This window comes from Bos javanicus, chromosome 22 (assembly GCF_032452875.1).
Source record: "Bos javanicus breed banteng chromosome 22, ARS-OSU_banteng_1.0, whole genome shotgun sequence".
NCBI classification, from domain to species: Eukaryota; Metazoa; Chordata; class Mammalia; order Artiodactyla; family Bovidae; genus Bos; species Bos javanicus.
Window position 1 is genome coordinate 42,731,093 of NC_083889.1, and position 18,202 is coordinate 42,749,294.

Below are 18,202 nucleotides of genomic sequence, written 5' to 3' on the forward strand. Positions count from 1 at the left end.
CTGACCCTCCCAGAGGCCAGAGTTCCAGGCACCCAGCCAGGCCCTCGGGGCTCCTCTCACTGGACCTTCCCCACACCCACTGTGCAGGTGCAGAGGCTCAGCCCCAGAGGAGAAAACTCCCACACAGTTGGTCACACACCATCAGGCTCCAAGTCCAATAAGCCTCACCACAGAGGCTTGCTTCTTTTCAACTGTGACAGAGTCATGCGTGTGTGTGTGTGTGTGTGTGTGTGTGCGTGTGTGTGAAGAGGTGGCAGCAGCAAGTGCAGAAGGACTCCCAGATAAAATAGGACTTTCAGCTCATTTCACCCCTGTGCCACGGGAGGGGGACTGTGCTTGGCCAGGCCAGCACCACTCTGATTTCCCTTCTTCCCCTACCCCCACCCAGGACCCACCTCCATTATGCGGGCAAGCTCAAAACACTTTCTCACCAGATTCTGTCTTCTCTCCAACAGGTTCAGCCCACAAGAACTGTGAGTGTCAACTCAGCCCTGATGCTCTTAGAGTGAGGCATTCCAGGGTGTCTACTCCCAGCCCTGAAGCTTTGAGAGAAACCTGGGTTCCCAGAGCCCGCCCAACTCTCACTCCTGGCCTGATGTTGCCTTGTGAAGCCCCCAAGCCCTGTGGCCCCTTCTCAGCCATTCAGACTCTTAGGGAGGCTTCAACTCTCTCCCTTCCCCGGTGCCCCCAGCCCACAGTATGGACTGCAGCCACCCTGCCTCCGCTCTCTCATCCCCTACATGGCTGGAAGCTCCAAGGATGCAGGCTGTGCTTATTATCCTCATTGCAGTGACCTCAGAATTGGCTTATGGCTCCTGATTCAGAGGACCAGGGCCATGCTGGGCACCACAAGGGCCCCAGCAGCAATCAGAAGAGGGTGCTGATTGTCTCTTTGGGTAGAAGAACCGTGTGTGCTGAGAGAGAGGGAGCAAGTGCCCAGGGCTCCAGGAGGGCCACCCCCTTCCACTGGGATGGGGTCTGGGAAGGCCTCAAGGAGGAGGTGGCTCTTTAGCTGCTCCTTGCACAGGAGGTACCATGCTGTACAAAGGCCTAGGGGCAGGAGTGCTGGGACTCCAGGAGAGAACCTGCAGAGTCAGGTACGTGAGTATGGGAATGGAGAGAACAGTGGGAGCCCAGGAAGGCTGGGTGTCGGAACAGCGTTTCACAGTGACCCAGCTCCAGAAGTGCAGAGAAGATAGGAGGAGGGGACAATTATGGTGATGATGATAGTAACAGAGACTGAGTGTCCACTTGCCAGCACTGCATTCCGAACTTTATGGGCACCTTCCCCAATCCTCACCACAACCCTAGGTAGGTGCTGTACATACCCCCATTTACCGATGAGGAAACTGAGGCTCAGAGAGGTGAAATCTCCTGGCCAAGGCAACATCGCTCTAAGTGGCAGAGTGGGAGTCAACCTCTCCTTGTAGTCCGGAGCCCACCCTCTCAACACACCTTAACCAGAGACAGCACCTCCGGGTCCCCCTCTCCATTCCTGATCTAAACCAATCCCCTCATTTTATAGTTGGCAAAGCGAAAGGGAGAGATTTATGGCAAGTCACACAGCAGATTCCTGAAACTGGCCCAGGTTCTCCCTGACCGCACCCCTCCAGCAGTCAGCTGCATGCCCCGAGCAATAGCGCTGGGCTTCCCAGAGGGGTGGGACAGCTTAGGAAGCCCCCAGAACCCAAACCCACACAGCAAATCACCTGCCCCTCAGTGGCTGAGACCCCTGGGCCTCCTCCCCTACATCCAGTAGTTTGACTGTGAAGCCTGGATGGTCAGAAAATCAATTTGAGCAAAGCCTGCTAAGCTGGCCTGTTGACATGGGGTTTGTCAGACTCAGCGCAGGTGATCAGACCCTGGGCCAACTCCAGGGTGGTCCCCAAGGCCTGAAACCACCTGTCCAGCAAGGTGAGACCCCCTGGACTCAAGTAAACTGGGCTGCCTGTGAGGGGGAAGGTGGCCGGAGGTGGGGCCCCAAGACTCATAGGAGAAGAGGACCCCTCCCAGCTTCACCCTCCACCAGCAGTTTTGTGGGAGCTTCTGTCCAGAGGGCTGGGCAGGGACATCCAGTTCACATGCCAGGCCCTCTCTCTGGACACCTCCTCGGGGGCATCTCCACTCCCGGCCCTCACTCTCTGGTGATGATGTTCCGGTTGGAGCTCTGGTTACACCTGTCAGGCGGGTGTACAGGAACTCAGGGTGGAGGGGTGAGAGCCTAGGATGGGCATTCCACTCAGATCGTCAGGGCCACCCACTCCACCAGGGGAGCCCTGGTGCGGGCGGCATTCACTCCTAGGAAAGGGTGCCTTCACCTACTCAGAGGCACCAGCGGCTCGCTGAGCTTGGCACTAGGGGCCGTGTCCCCCCTTGGCAGAGGGGCGCTAGTTTCTGATTCCCACGAAGCCCCCCTCTAGGCAAGGGCCTGGAGACCCTACTCACCCTCCCAGCTTGGACTCAGACCCACCCAGATGCTCTACGTGATCATTCAGTGAGGATTTATTGAGTGCCTACTGTGTGCCAGCCACGGGAGTTATGGGGGAAGATTTAAGAAGACAGTAAAGAAAAAGTGCTCGACACAGTGCCTAGCACACAGCAAGGCCCTGGCATGTGCCGCATCTTTAGGAAGCCTGTGGGTCTGCTCCAAGTGCCCCTGGCATGGCTCAGCTGGACGCCTGGCCCGGGGGCTGGAAGAGAGCGAGGCTGCCCGGCCACAGCTCTCCCTCTGCAGGTGAAAGCGCTCTAACTCCCCATTTATTCAGTCCTCCTAAGGGCAACTTCCAAAGTTAGGTGGTGTTAAAAAAAAAAAAAAAACACGCGTTAATACAAGTTGGAAACTGCCAGGCTGACAGCACGCGTGACACCTCGGCGGCTGTTTGAGGGCCCTTCTGCCTCTCCTGCCTTCCACAGGGTCTGCCTGGGGAGGGCCATGTGAAGAGGATATAGGGCTTCATCGCAGCCACAGAAATCAGAGGTCTCACCTGTTGAGTCCTCAATGGGCTCCAGAGACCATGCTGAGCCCAGTGGGAGGTCCCAGAACCACCTGCCTAGTCCCTGTGAGTCCCAGGGTCCAGACACAGTAGGCGCACGGTGAGTGAGTGACAGGAACAGCCAATCAGCTCTGAACACTAACCTGCACTCATTAAGCCCACACACGACCCAGCGGGGAGGCACCATCATTAGCCCGTTTCCCAGCTGAGGGACTGGATGTGCAAGGAGGTTGAGGGCTTGCTCAAGGAAACCCGGTTAGTGGGACATGCTCCCACCCACCATGCTGGGCCCCCGGGGACTTGTCCACAGGGGCCTCTGAGAGCTCAAAAGGCTGCTGTGGCTCAAGAGGAAGTTCTCAGGAGAATCCCCTAATCACTCTGGAGACTCTGGTCACTAACCCACCACTCACTGTTTCGCACACAGCTGCCAGGGGTGTGGAGACAGGCAGGCATTGTGTCCGGGCTGAGGCTGTGATGGGAAGCCCGGAAATGAACTCTGGATGGTCAGACACATGGTATCCTGTGTCTTTATGGGGTTGTGGGAGCCCAGAAAGGGGCAAGTCCGTAGACTTAGGTAGTCAGGGAAGATGTCTCTGGGAAGAGGCCCTTAGCCGCCCTTCACCCCCCACCCCCCCACCCTCCCACCACCCCACTCCCAGCTCCCCTACTCCTCCAGGGCCTCGTGCCACCACCAAAGCTGCAGCGTTCCCTCCCCAGCTTCACAGTTGGTGAAGAACAAGTGTGGCCTCAGCAAATCCTGCCCAGACAACTTCTTTGCGTTTAAAATCGTCAGTGGGGCCGCCAACGTCGTGGGCCCCACCATGTGCTTTGAGGACCAAACGTAAGTTTCTCGCATTTCATTACTTTCATGCCTTTATTCATCAGCAAGTTCAGAGGCCTCAGGGTGGCCCTGAGACCAGCCCACACCTTCCACACACTTCCTTTTACTCTGGGTGGGTTAGTCAGACATAATAATAATCCTGATGGCTTGCAAATCTGCCAGCGCCTTCCTAGATGCCTTGCAGCAGCATCTCCCTTGCACCCCAGCACTCCTAGAGGTCGGCGACAATTCTCCCCTTTATAAAGATGAGGAAACTCAGACAGAGTTACTCAGCTAACCATTGGTAGAGCCAGGTGTGAACGCAGGTCTATCTGACAGCCAAGCTGCTGGGCTTCCTGTGAGGGGCGTGCCTACGGGGAGTGTTCAAGATCAAGGCCAGGCGTCAAAGCTCAGAGGCAGCGGTGCCAGGGCTTCGGCCCAGGTGCAGGACAAAGACTGTGTGCCAGGCTTTCTAGGCAGCAAGTCCACCCTACGAAAGAAGCCAGAGACAGGAATCTGGAATCTGAACCTAGCTCCAAATTGCTTAGGCAGAACAAGGAGACTTGCCAGTTCATGTGCCCAAAAGCCCAGAGACAGTGGCCATCAGAAACAGCCGAATCCAGGGGTTCAAACCTAGTCATCAAGGCTCCCCCTCATACCACCTTCAGCTCTGGTTTCCTCTGTCATTGCATTCGGTTTTCTCTACTGAAAATGGACTTCTTCATATGGTGAAGGAGGGCGGCTACCAGCTGGGTTGACGTAACAGCCCTGTCTAGTACCCCACTGGGAAGAGCTTCCCCTTGTGAATTAACCCTGTGAAAGCCCCGGGACTGGGCCTCATTGGCTGGCCTAGGTCACATGACCACGCTGGCCTGATCACTGAGATCAGCGGCACAGCGTACTCGCTTGTCCAGGCCTGGGAGAGAGGTCCGTGCTGAGAACCTCCTGGCTAGAGACAGAGAAGGACAGTTTTCCCAAGGACACCAGAGGACAGGATACTGGGTGGTAGGAACACAGCTGGGCTCCTCTTGGCGACCCCAGACATGGCCGGACTCTGCCTTCCTCCTGGCCTGGGGAGACGGGCTGGCCGCCCCTCCAGCACCTCCCAGCCCCAGGCAGGGACCCTCCCTCTTCCCCAAGCAGACTGTTCTGGTCCAAACATGCCATGAGAGAATCCAGCCCACTGCTCATTTCCAGGAGAAAGCAGATGGCCCAAATGATGCTGTGTATCCTCTGATACTTCTGCATTGCACCATGTGGGCCCTCTCAGAGTTCCAGAGTCTGGAACACAGTGCTTGTTCTACACTCAGGACCAGCGGTTGTGTTTTGTTTCTCTCTTTTCCTTTAGGATCATGAGTCCTGTGAAAAACAACGTGGGCAGAGGCCTGAACGTCGTCCTGGTGGACGGTGAGTTGCTGACCCACTCCCAGACAGTCTCCAGCATGCTCGTAAGCCTGGCTGGCCTGTGGGAACAGGTCTAAAAGACCAGGTCTACCCCACAGTCGCAGCCAGGCCCCTGCCTGTGCACCTGTCTCAGGAGAATCAGTTCAGTTCAGTCACTCAGTTGTGTCTAACTTTTTGTGACCCCATGAACCGCAGCACACTAGGCCTCCCTGTCCATCACCAACCCCTGGAGTCTACCCAAACCCATGTCCATTGAGTCAGTGATGCCATCCAACCATCTCATCCTCTGTTGTCCCCTTCTCCTGCCTTCAATCTTTCCCAACATCAGGGTCTTTTCAAATGAGTCAGCTCTTCGCATCAGGTGGCCAAAGTAATGGAGTTTTAGCTTCAAATCGGTCCTTCCAATGAACACTCAGGACTGCTCTCCTTTAGGATGGACTGATTGGATCTCCTTGCAGTCCAAGGGACTCTCAAGAGTCTTCTCCATCACCACAGTTCAAAAGCATCAATTCTTCAGCGCTCAGCTTTCTTTATAGTCCAACTCTCACATCTATACATGACCACTGGAAAAACCATAGGTTTGACTAGACAGACCTTTGTTGGCAAAGTAATGTCTCTGCTTTTTAATATGCTGTCTAGGTTGGTCATAACTTTTCTTCCAAGGAGTAAGCGTCTTTTAATTTTATGGCTGCAGTCACCATCTGCAGTAATTTTGGAGCCCAAAAAATAAAGTCAGCCTCTGTTTCCACTGTTTCCCCATCTATTTGCCATGAAGTGATGGTACCAGATGCCTTGATCTTAGTTTTCTGAATGTTGAGCTAACTTTTTCACTCTCCTCTTTGGCTTTCATCAAGAGGTTATTCAGTTCTTTGCTTTCTGCCATAAGGGTGATGTCATCTGCATATCTGAGGTTATTGATATTTCTCCCAGCAATCTTGATTCCAGCTTGTGCTTCATCCAGTCCAGCATTTCTCACGATATACTCTGCATATAAATTTAAATAAGCAGGGTGACAATATGCAGGCTTGATGAACTCCTTTCCCGATTTGGAACCAGTCTCTTGTTCCATGTCCAGTTCTAACTGTTGCTTCTTGACCAGATTTCTCAGGAGGCAGGTCAGGTGGTCTGGTATTCCCATCTCTTTTAGAATTTTCCACAGTTTGTTGTGATCCATACAGTCGAAGGCTTTGGCATAGTCAGTAAAGCAGAAATAGATGTTCTCCTGGAATTCTATTGCTTTTTCAATGATCCAACAGATGTTGGCAATTTGGTCTCTGGTTCCTCTGCCTTTTCTAAATCCAGCTTGAACATCTGGAAGTTCACGGTTCATGTATTGCTGAAGCCTGGATTGGAGAATTTTGAGCATTACTTTACTAGCGTGTGAGATGAGTGCAATTGTGTGGTAGTTTGAGCATTCTTTGGCATTGCCTTTCTTTGGGATTGGAATGAAATTCCAGTCCTGTGGCCACTGCTGAGTTTTCCAAATTTGTTGGCATATTGAGTGCAGTGCTTTCACAGCACCATGTTTCAGGATCTGAAATAGCTCAACTGGAATTCCATCACCTCCACTAACTTTGTTCATAGTGATGCTTCCTAAGGCCCACTTGACTTCATGTTCCAGGTTGCCTGGCTCTAGGTGAGTGATCACCATCATGATTATCTGGGTCATAAAAATCTTTTTTGTACAGTTCTTCTGTGTATTCTTGCCACCTCTTCTTAATCTCCTCTGCTTCTGTCAGGAAGGATATGCTTCTCAGGAGGATACGCTGGTCCTATGAAACATGACCCCGTCCTAAAGGCCATCCCAGCTTAAATCAACACATGTGAACCTACAGGGGACAATGTGAGGTCACAAGCTGAGTGCACACCTCCATTCATTCACTCAGCAGAGTGATGGCAGCTTCTGCGGGCCAAGCCCTGTATGTGTGGGGCTCTGGGAGTCAGCTGTGAACCAGGACAGACCCTGGCTTGATGTGTGGGTGTCCATGAGGTTCACAGACAATCAGAAGGTGGTGAGCACATGTGGAAGAAAAGGAAACACAGCTCTGGGAATGGGACACAGAGCTGGCAGAGGTAGTCAGGGAAATCTTCCAGAGGAAGGTGATGGTCAGCTGAGGCCTGATGGGAAGTAGAGAGTGACCAGGAGAAAAGAGGGAGGTGCCTTCCAGGCAGCGACATCACTGTGCAGGGTACAGGGAAAGGAGGAGAGGGGCTTGGGGGTCCACACAGGCTCCGTCTGGCTGTAACACGGAAGCAGGGTGGTGACAGGTGAGGCAGGGCCAGAGGATGAGGGGCTAAGTGTCCTACTAAAAAGTGTGGACCTGAAGCAGAGGAAACTAGGGAGTCTCGGAAAGGCTTTGAGTAGATCCTGAGGGCTCAGCCCTGCATCCAGAAACCTGCTTCCAGCTTGGAACAGGGAGGCTGGAAGCAGGGAGACCCAGGGAGGCCGACAGTCTCACTAACCCTGCATCTCCAGTAGGTGGTGAACAGGCAGCCAGCGGCAGGCCAAGCCTCCCCACCCCTCACAAAGCCCAGAGATAAAAATACCCACTGATAATACTGTGTGTGCTTAGTCGCTCAGTCGTGTCCGACTCTTGCAACACCATAGACTGTAGCCTGCCAGGCCCCTCTGTCCATGGGATTCTCTAGGCAAGAATACTGGAGTGGGGTGCCATTTCCTTCTCCACTAAGGGCTAACATTTAGGGAGCACTTACTGTGTAATGTGTTCCAGCTATGTCACTGACCTTCTTCTCAATGCTAACAGGGAGTGCTATGCTCAGCATCCCCATTCTGCAGGTAAGAAACGAGCTCAGAGAGACACAGGATACACAGCCAACAGAATCATCTAGACTTGAACTCAGATCTGGCTGACTCCAGGTCTTAATCACTCAGCAAAACTGCCCGCTAGACTAGAAATGTCTCCAAGCACGTGTGCAGCGCCCCCTGCCGGCCAGCTGTGGAAAATCTAACACACCATTCTCAGGGCCTCTGGGGTCTCATCGAGCCAGAACAACAAAAGGATTGCTAAAGATAATGGTTCTCAACCTTTTAGACGGCAGGGATCCCTTTGAGAAACTACCCAAACTACACCTCCTTCCCCTAGTTCCAGAAAAATTAATAAATGCACGGGATCGCAAAAACAATTTCACAGACTCCCTTCCAAGAGCCCCAGGTGAAGTGCCAGGAGGGACTGGGACACTAGTGGCTCCAAGAATTCAGGAGGAGCTACAATGAGAGCCTGCCCCTACCCGGCAGGAGAGCTGCCACTACCCAGGCCCCTGTCGCCACCCTCTTATCAAATCCGCAAACAGAATTAGAGGGAGTGGGCAGTGACGGGGGAGGATAGAGCTGCCATCCCCTCTGCAACACCCCCATCTAGTGGCCAAAGGCAAGAATTGCATGTTCCTCCGGAACACCTGATTTCCTGTAGAATTTGGACCGTTTGCAAAGCCCACAAACGCAATCTGGGTCACTGCACTCAGGACACTGAGTACACGTCAGCCCACTGCAAATCCCTTTGCCTTCAAGAGTCAGAGGACTCACATTTCAGGCTTCCCAGTTTAGGTGAGAATAATAATGATGACGACTGTATTTTCTTAGTTACACTTTTGCAGGTAAGATTTATCTTGCATGCTCATATTTTAAATATATCTCATTTAGTTCCCACATCCCATAGTACCGATGCAAAAATTCAGGTCAAATGCTAATTCCTGCATTAGGAAGTGGTAAGGCAGAACATCAATCTAGATTGGTTGCTGCTGCTGCTAAGTCACTTAAGTCGTGTCTGACTCTGTGCAACCCCAGAGACGGCAGCCCACCAGGCTCCCCAGTTCCTGGGATTCTCCAGGCAAGAACACTGGAGTGGGGTGCCATTGCCTTCTCCAATGCAGGAAAGTGAAAAGTGAAAGTGAAGTCGCTCAGTTGTGTCCGACTCTTAGCGACCCCATGGACTGCAGCCCACCAGGCTCCTCCGTCCATGGGATTTTCCAGGCAAGAGTACTGGAGTGGGGTGCCATTGCCTTCTCCGTTGGTTGGATTCGGTTCAATTGCAGAGACCGTCACGACTGTGTGCTCGTACCTCTCAGATCAGCCCAGTGGTTACAGGGCACCTAATCTAGTCCTAGGACTTCCCTGATAGCTCAGTTGGTAAAGAATCCGCCTGCAATGCAGGAGACCGTGGTTCAATTCCTGGGTCAGGAAGATCCACTGGAGAAGGGATAGGCTACCCACTCCAGTATTCTTGGGCTTCCCTTGTGGCTTAGCTGATGAAGAATCCCCCTACGATGCAGGAGAACCTGGGTTCAATCCCTGTGTTGGCAAGATCCCCTGGAGAAGGAAACGGCTACCCACTCCAGTATTCTGGCCTTGAGAACTCCATGGACTGTATATAGTCCATGGGGTCACAAAGAGTCAGACATGACTGAGCGACTTTCACTGATTTAGTCCTGCATGCATTTCTGCAGGACCTAATTTTGTTCCACTATTATTCTATCCTATTTTTAGACCTTAGACTAAAAAGTAGCCATTTTCCACACAATGACAGGCAGAATGACACATTACAGCAAATAGTAATTCTGCTCTCTTATCCCTTAGGAACCACGGGAGCGGTGCTGACACAGAAATCTTTTGACATGTACTCTGGAGGTAGGCCCCTCTGTTGGCCCCAAAGTTGAGGGTGGGCTGAGCTGCTGCCTGTGGCATGGAGGCCACCCGTGTGCCAGAGAGCTTAGCTCCTATTTTCAGAGATACAAACAGACAGAGGCAGAAGGGGCTGGGGGGTGGAGGGCCGTCCTGCTGCCTTTGAAACCCCTTGCTACTGTCTCACTGGGCTCTCTCGGATGCAGATCCTAAGACCAGGACGTGAGGCTCTAAGTACTCTAAGGGACCGGCAGTGGGACTGGGGGAGTGAGCCGGGAAAAGGAAGAGCAGCCAGTAGGGGGCGTTATCCAGCCCGGGACCACTGTGGGAGCCCTTGCACCCACCTAAGTACATGAGCCCAAGTCGGGAGACATCACCAAGCAGGAGCACGCAGAGCAGGGGCTGAAATGTGGGAAATGGAAATCTGATGCCCAAAAGTGACGGCAGGTGGTGTTTGGAAGGCAACCAGTGGCAGCATCCTTAGGGACAGAAGTGGTGACCCATGCCATAGGCTCAGGGCTCCCCACCACGGCCATCTTCCAGCCAAGTCCCACCTCACAGATAGGGTCTGCAGGGCCAGAGGGTGTGCCCCCCTGGAACCCACATCAGGGCCCATTCACTGATGTTCCAGGCTTGCCCCCACGCTGCAGACATGCCGGTAAGACTGAGGATGGCCCAGCAGTGACTGCTGCCGGAGGGGAGGCAGTGACAGAGCGTGGGCAGGCAGGGCGGGTGGTCCATCTGCAAGCATGCAGAGCCCCTCCCGGTGCAGGATGGAGTGGGGGACGGGGGAGAAGAGAGGGGGGCAGACCGTAGACTGAGGACAGGGGCCTTCCTTTGTTCTCTGTCCAGGATCTTGCAGATAGGGTGGCCGGGGCCAGGTTATGGAAAAGGTCCAGCGTCTGGATTCAGAGATTTCAGTCTGTGAGACCCGAGGCGGGTGACATCTCTTGAACGTCAGTTTTGTTATCTATAAAATAGGGGTCACCATAGAGTCTACTTCATGAGATGGATGTGAGAATTAAATGATATTCTGCAGTAATCAGGGGGAGGGGCCCAGAGGGGCTTCATCTCCCTCCCCCGCTCCCTCATTCCATCACTGTCGTTCAGAAGCAAGACAGTCATCTGTCAAAATGGAGAGGGAAAAAAATAAAAGGGTAAATCAAGTTTTATAGCACCTTATTATAAACATGGATGTAACCATAAGTCATGTATGGATGTGAGAGTTGGACTGTGAAGAAAGCTGAGCGCCGAAGAATTGATATGTTTGAACTGTGGTGCTGGAGAAGACTCTTGAGAGTCCCTTGGACTGCAAGGAGATCCAACCAGTCCATTCTGAGGGAGATCAGCCCTGGGATTTCTTTGGAAGGAATGATGCTGAAGCTGAAACTCCAGTACTTTGGCCACCTCATGCAAAGAGTTGACTCATTGGAAAAGATTGTGATGCTGGGAGGGATTGGGGGCAGGAGGAGAAGGGGACGACAGAGGATGAGATGGCTGGATGGCATCACTGACTCAATGGACGTGAGTCTGGGTGAACTCCGGGAGTTGGTGATGGACAGGGAGGCCTGGCGTGCTGCGATTCATGGGGTCGCAAAGAGTCGGACACGACTGAGCGACTGAACTGAACTGAACTGAACCATAACTGAAAGGGAACCAGAAACAGAAGCCTTTTGAGAGCAAGTCACCCCTTCCCACAGGAGACCAAAAGGAAAAAGAGAGAAATGGTGACATTTCAGAGTGAGAAGATATCAGAAGGCACACTTCGTTCTTCCAAACATCCGCTTTTCCTCCCAGACAAGAGCCAGATTTTGATATCTGGTGACAGCTCAAACAAATGAGTGTTTCTTTCAGAGCTCCCACTTTTGTCTCAAGAGTTGAAGGGCCACTGTGGTCACTGACTGGAGGCCTCCATGTTACAGACAGGTTGGCGGCTGGGCTTGCTTGGGGGACTTGACTTTGCCTCTGGATTCAAGGGATCCCCACAGAATTAATAAGAATCAGGGCAGCTTCCTGGGCACGCAGCCTGTGAGCAGGGCGGTCACATAGGGCCTCTTGCTTAGAAGAAACTTGATTCGATGCTCTGCCTTCACTGTCTCGAAATGATTAATAATTTTTTCAACAAAAGGTCCACATTTTCATTTTGCACTGGACCCGAAAGATCATGTAGCCAATCCTGCTGGTAGTTGTAACTCTACTATAATGCACTTACTGTAAGCCCAGAGTCATCATCGCCTTTGATCTTTACAAAAATGCTCTGAGCAGGGCTATTAATCCTCCTCGTTTGACAGATGTAGCCCCGGCGTTGCCCACCAGGCCACTCTTGCCTGTACTTCCTCTACCGTTCAAGAGCCCTCTGCATAAGTGATGCTGTATCCAGAGTACTATTTGCACTCTCAGTATGCTCATTTAAATCAGCTCTCTCTCTCTCTCTCTTTTTTTTTAACCTAAACAAATAGATCTTAAAAGGAAATTATATCACTGTCCTAAGTTGAAAGCCATTATCATTTTTTATGCAGGGAAGGTGACCATAAACATAAGCACAACAGAAAAAAAATCATCTGTCACTGAAGCAAGCTGCATGCTGATGCTGCCCAGGTGCTGTGCCCAGACCTGCTCTCTGTCCATTCCAGAGATCTCGCAAGTGCGGGCATGCACTGGAGATGCAAAGGAGACTTGCTGCTTGACCTAAGCTGGAGAGTTGTTCTCTCTGTAACCAGAGTTGCCCAGTGGGTACACCCTCTAAGTCAGCACAGACAAGCTGGGTGCATCTGAAGCAGTGTAGAAGGGGGCAGCTGGCAGTGTGAAAAGAGCCCAGAGCCCTGGGAGAGAACTGTGCTCAGACCCTGGGTGGGGGGGGGTGGGTTAGACCCCTGAAGGCTCTTACCCTAGCTGCAGCTCAGAATCGCTCGGGAAACGCTCAATATCCAGAGCCCGCCCCAGGCCAGCTGAACGAGGGTCCCCTCACTCTCTGCAGATGGAGCTCAGTGTCCGGCCACCCGGGCCCCCCAGGATCATTAGGGCCAAAGGAGAAGATGAGGATGGCCAGCCATCTTTCCCCTAAATGACCAGCACCTCATTTTTCGTTTCTCCCCCAGATGCTAGCCTCCTGACAAAATTCCTTAAAGAAATTTCCGAGGACATGCTGGTGCTGGTGGCCTCTTACGACGACCCAGGGACCAAGTAAGTGGGAACCTCCACCTGCACCGTCCCTGACGATGCCAGGGACACACAGACAAGGGGGAAAAGTGAATCGAACACTTACCATATGCAGGCCCTCTCCCACTGTCCTGCGGCTCCAGCTGCTGGCAACTTCTCCTAAGGAACCAACCAGACAGGCACACAAAGAGATGTTCTGGGGGATTCATGACAGTCGTGGTCACAACAGTGAAAAACTGGCCAATTAAAATACATTAATTAAAAAAAAAAAAAACTGGCCACCTTCTCTGTCTGGTAATAGCCAACTGGTGACAGAAACCATGCTGTATGGCAACATAGAATGTATTATTATATAGACATAAAAGAGAAAATACTCCATCAGAAATGATGATGTAGAAAATGTTTAAGGATCTGGAAGAATCACTCTTTAGCATTAATTTTTTTAAAAATCAGGTTACAAAAGAGTCGCTATAATCCCACAGTGCATGAGGGAAAGAAACATGAAGGAGATATAATGAAATTTTACAATGACTATGTCAAGGGCAGGTGAGACTGTAAGTCGTTTTTAGTTACTTTGTAAAGTTCCATATTTCCAAGTGAACCTGCATTATATTTGTAAGCAAAAGCAGGGCCATTTTAACTCCTCTCCAGCCTTACGGGGTGGCTTTTGGAGGGGTGTCCTGGCTGCTCCCCACTCAGAGCTCCTCACTGCCACCCACACTGGAGGTGGGGTGGAGGGGAGCCCAGGAGATGCTCCCTTTCTCCCATCCCTCCTCATCGTCCTCTCTGGTCCCCTGCAGGATGAATGATGAAATCAGGAAGCTCTTCTCCAACTTGGGCAGCACCCACGCGAAGCAGCTGGGCTTCCGGGACAGCTGGGTCTTCTTAGGGGCCCAGAACCTCAAGAGTAAAAGCCCCTTTGAGCAGGTGAGTTCCTGGCAGCCTCCTTGTCCCAGTGAAGGGGGGATGCACGTCGCCATCGTGCGGGCGACGATGCCAGGGACGGACAGACAAGGGCTGGGGTGGCTTGGGAAGAACACACGGGTCAGTGTGAGGAGGGCCACCCAGCTGTCGTCCACCCTGGAGGTCAGGGTGGCTCGACTGGCTCCTTCTCAAGTAGGAAGCAGCATTGGCCATTGTGCAAGGAGGTGGGTCCTGTATAAACACATAGATAAGTAGATAAGTACCAAAAAGAAGGGAAAGGGGGAAAAAGATGAAAGGAAATTCAGGCATGGAGGAAAGGGAAAGGAATGTGGAGATGAAGCTCTAGTGACACGATGGGGAAAGGGGGAGTCCAGAGCAGAGAGTGGATGCCTATCTTCTGGTCCCCGCTGCAAGCCCCTCCTCCCCACCTGTAAAGGGGCAGGTTTGGCCAGGGGAGCCCCAGATTCCCTTCTAAGTTCCCTGTGGAGAGGGTGAGCTTGCACAAAGAGGAGACACAAGGAGACCCCCACATGAATATGTGGAGGTGTCAGGAAGGACCCGTGATCTGAGCTCCATAGTCAGTACCCAGGGGGCGGCCCAAGCAGAGGGCACCTGGGAGGCACCCAGTGGTGGGGCTTGAGGTGCACTCACCGGAGGAAGAGGAAGCCAGTGGAGGGTTGGGGATCCCAAGGAAATGCTGCACCTTGTCCCCGCCATGCAGTCATCTGTGCATCCCCAGCTCAGAGCAATTCCAAAACCTGGGAGAACTGGCCAGGCCTCCCCAGCATGAAGCTGGCCAGTCTTTGGTGGTGAGAGCATTCAGCTTTGCCAGGACCCAAGACAGGAAGCTAAGGGTCAGGCATCTGGGACCACTGAGGAACGCAAACGCTGGCCTGAAGGCAATGGGGAGCCACGGTAGGCTTAAGTGGGAGAGTGACCAGATCAGATTGATAATAAGAAAGACTAGTATTCAGCAAGTGCTTGCTCTGTGCAGGTACGGCTGAGCAAGTGACCTGCAGGGTCTTATTTAGCCAGACAGACAGTGATCATGCATCTCACAGACGGGGATCCAGAACCTTCGAGACGTTTTAACCGTCTTGCTCTGTGATAGGGACGCATGTCTCATCCAGATCTGCAGCCTCCCCAACGCCTTCCTGTCCCGATACTTTAAGGACGGCCTCCCTGGCTGTGTAGAGAGCACTGTGGAAGGGGCACGCGTCTGAAGGAGGCCAGGAGGGGGCGGGGCTGCGGGAGGCAGAGAAGGGGCGGAGTCGAGCAGCCAAGTGCGGAGCTCCCGGAGGTGGGCGGGGAAAGGGCTGAGCCAAAGTGGGCGGCAAGCGGTCTTGCCTTGTTTGGAAAATGTTGGCCTGGTTTGTATGTGTGTCAGACGTATTCAGGTAGTCAGAAATTACTTTTTTAAAAAAAGAAGGAATAGATTAAAGTAGCTTCACCCTCTGGGGGGCAGGGGCTCCAGAGTGCCCCTGTGCGTGGTGCCGAGGCAGGACTCCCTAGGAAGAGGCTTGACGAGGCACTGTTCCTTTTTAAAGCGCAACTTCCAGACCCAGCAAAATTGGGCCAGTTACAGCAAAGAGGAAGCACGTAAGTAGAGAGAAGTCAGCACCACCTTTTCCCTGGTTTCTATGATCAGCTGGTTGCAACCCAACACCCAAATATGAACCAAAGACCCCAAACTGATTAAAAGCATCCTGTCCCTTGTTCTCACACATGGAAAGCTGGGTTTTAGAGAAGCCACACCTACCGTTTATTTTTTCTTCCTAAAGGTTCGTTAGCCACAGTTATCCCACTGGGAGATGTTTACCATTTACATCTTTCTTCCACATATTAGCCTGAGCGTTTTATGTTTTTTATTTTTTAATTTTGTACTATATCTATTTGTTGAAGTATAGTGTTCCCAGTACACAGCAAGCTGATTCAGTTATACATATGCACATATATTATTTTTCAGATTATTTTCCATTATAGGTTATTATAAGATACTGACCATAGTGCCCTGAGCTATATAGTAAATCTCTGTTGCTTGTTGCATATCTATTTTTTAATTAAAAATCTGGCATTCTGTTCATACTAAGTCAAACAAATAGAGTCAAAATATCATAAATTTTTTAGTCAGGAAAAAATTCATTAAGTTTTCTAAGATATATGTCTCATACATACTATTTGTATATATGTATACATAAGCTTTTCTACCATGCTTGATAAAAGCCTGAGCATTTTAAACACAGTCTCTTTTTTTAAAAAAAACTTTTATTGGGTATCATTGCCTTACAGTGTTATGTTACTTCCCACTGTACAGCAAAGTGAATCAGCTATATGTGTACATATAGCCTCTCTTTTTGGATTTCCTTTCCATTTAGGTCCCCACAGAGCACTGAGTAAACTCCCTATGCTGTAAGCAGGTTCATTTAAACATAGTCTTAACTGATTGTATGCTCTTTACACATTTCTCTTCAATATTAATTAATATTACACAGTGGTTCCACCACTTGCTAGCTGGGCAGCCACAGGCAGTGACTTTGGCCCTCTGTGCCTCAGTTTTCCCATCTGTGAGCTGGGATGATAACCGTGGGCACTTCTTAGGCCACTGTGAAGATTAACTGCATAAAGTACATTCTGCCTGACATAGAGGCATTCATGAATGGCTAGAATGCTTCTTTTGTTTTTTTTGAAGAATAGTTGATTTACAATGTTGTATTAGTTTCCACTGTACATCAAAGTGATTCACCAAAGTTATACATATATACATATATCCTTTTTCATATGCTTTCTATTATGATTTATTACAAAATACTGAATATAGTTCCCTGTGCTATAGAGTAGAACCTTGTTGCTTATCCATCCTATATATAATAGTTTGCAGCTAGGATGCTGGTTTTTATTCTTGTGGTTGTTACTTTATTTTAATTTAATTATTTATTTTATTATGGTTAGTATTATTTTTTATTCAGTATTGATTTATTGATAATTAAAAGCAGAAAAATGTATTGATATTGAAAGCAGAAAAATGAAAAAAAAATCTATTCGCGATGCATAAATATATATTCTATCGTATAAATATATTTTACTTAATTTGGGAATTTGCCTTGTTTGATTTTTAGATTTTCTCTAAGTTTGTGTTAGGGGTTAGTTATTATTATTATAATTATTATTATTGTCACCTGGGATGTCCTAGCAGGGCTGAAGCTCTTCAAGCACCACTTCCCCAATGCTTGGTGCCACCGCCCCCACCCTCCAGGGCATGACAAGCAGTGACTAGACTCTGAAACCTTGGGCTAGTTGTCCTCCACCAGCCTCAGTTTACCTGTCAGTGAAATGGGCTAGAAATATCCTGCCCTCCCCCACCCCCCATGGGGCAGTAGTGAGGATGAAGTGAAGCCGTGTAGGTTTTAACACACAAGGCACATGCAGGCATGGGTCCTAACACAGTCAGTCTCTCTCTCTCTTTCTTCTGTCTCTCTAGTTCTTAAAGAACAACCCAGAAACGAACAAATATGACGGCTGGCCAGAGCTGCTGGAGCTGGAGGGCTGTGTGCCCCGGAAGGTATAGGGTGGTTGTGGCCCTTCCTGGGCTGGGCCCCGAGGCTGCTCCTGCCTGACCTGGGAATCGGAGCCCAGGATCACTGCGAGTCGGATGGGCAGGAGCTGACAGACGAGAAGTGGGAGCAGCCATGGGAAATGGAAAAGGCTGAGGGCCCTCCAGTACTCTGCCGGCTTCCTCTGCTGGAAACAAAACCCTCCTGGGTAGACGCATCCTCTCCGGAGTTGGCCAGCGTCCGCGGGTCCTTCCGGAGCCAGCTGTCTGTGGAGAGAACAGGTGTGCTTTCCCTAGGGGACCACTGACTGTCGCTCCCGGGGGAAGGACAGGACAGACTGCCTGCAACTGAGCACAATTAAACTTTATTTTTGATGATTTTGAACCAAATTTCCCACCCCCTTGCTGTGCAGCACTTCCCGGGGGGTGGGAATGGTCCAGACAGGGTTTGCTCAGCCCCATGTTCCCACAGGTCAGCAATGGTGTCAATTCCCTGGTTAGGCAGCTGGAAGGGAGGTTGGTCTTATAGGGATCTCGTTTAGATATGAAAGCGTACGTGGTTCCAGCATGAGGTGTAAGACCCCCAGGAGCAGACAGGGCGGGGGGGCCAAACACAGAGAACACGGTCTTCCACTGCTGTTTGAATGAGAGCTGCAGAAAATCTAGAGCTGGTGAAGGGGCACGCAGGGAGATCTGAGAAAGGCTGAAGGAAA

At 51.1% G+C, this 18,202-nt stretch overlaps 1 protein-coding gene across 2 annotated transcripts in view; it reads left to right on the forward strand.

Annotated features, from left to right (window-relative positions):
• FAM3D (FAM3 metabolism regulating signaling molecule D) overlaps positions 1-17,879 on the forward strand; it is a 37,582-nt gene extending 19,703 nt beyond the window's left edge. For both annotated transcript variants that reach the window (XM_061397454.1, XM_061397453.1), the window contains exons 4-10: positions 456-473; positions 3,711-3,834; positions 5,162-5,220; positions 9,812-9,862; positions 12,955-13,039; positions 13,816-13,942; positions 17,418-17,879. In XM_061397454.1, the coding sequence (XP_061253438.1) occupies positions 456-473; positions 3,711-3,834; positions 5,162-5,220; positions 9,812-9,862; positions 12,955-13,039; positions 13,816-13,942; positions 17,418-17,504 (551 nt within the window). In that variant the 3' untranslated portion in view covers positions 17,505-17,879. The remainder of the gene's footprint in view (positions 1-455; positions 474-3,710; positions 3,835-5,161; positions 5,221-9,811; positions 9,863-12,954; positions 13,040-13,815; positions 13,943-17,417) is intronic.
• The last annotated feature ends 323 nt before the right edge of the window (positions 17,880-18,202 follow it).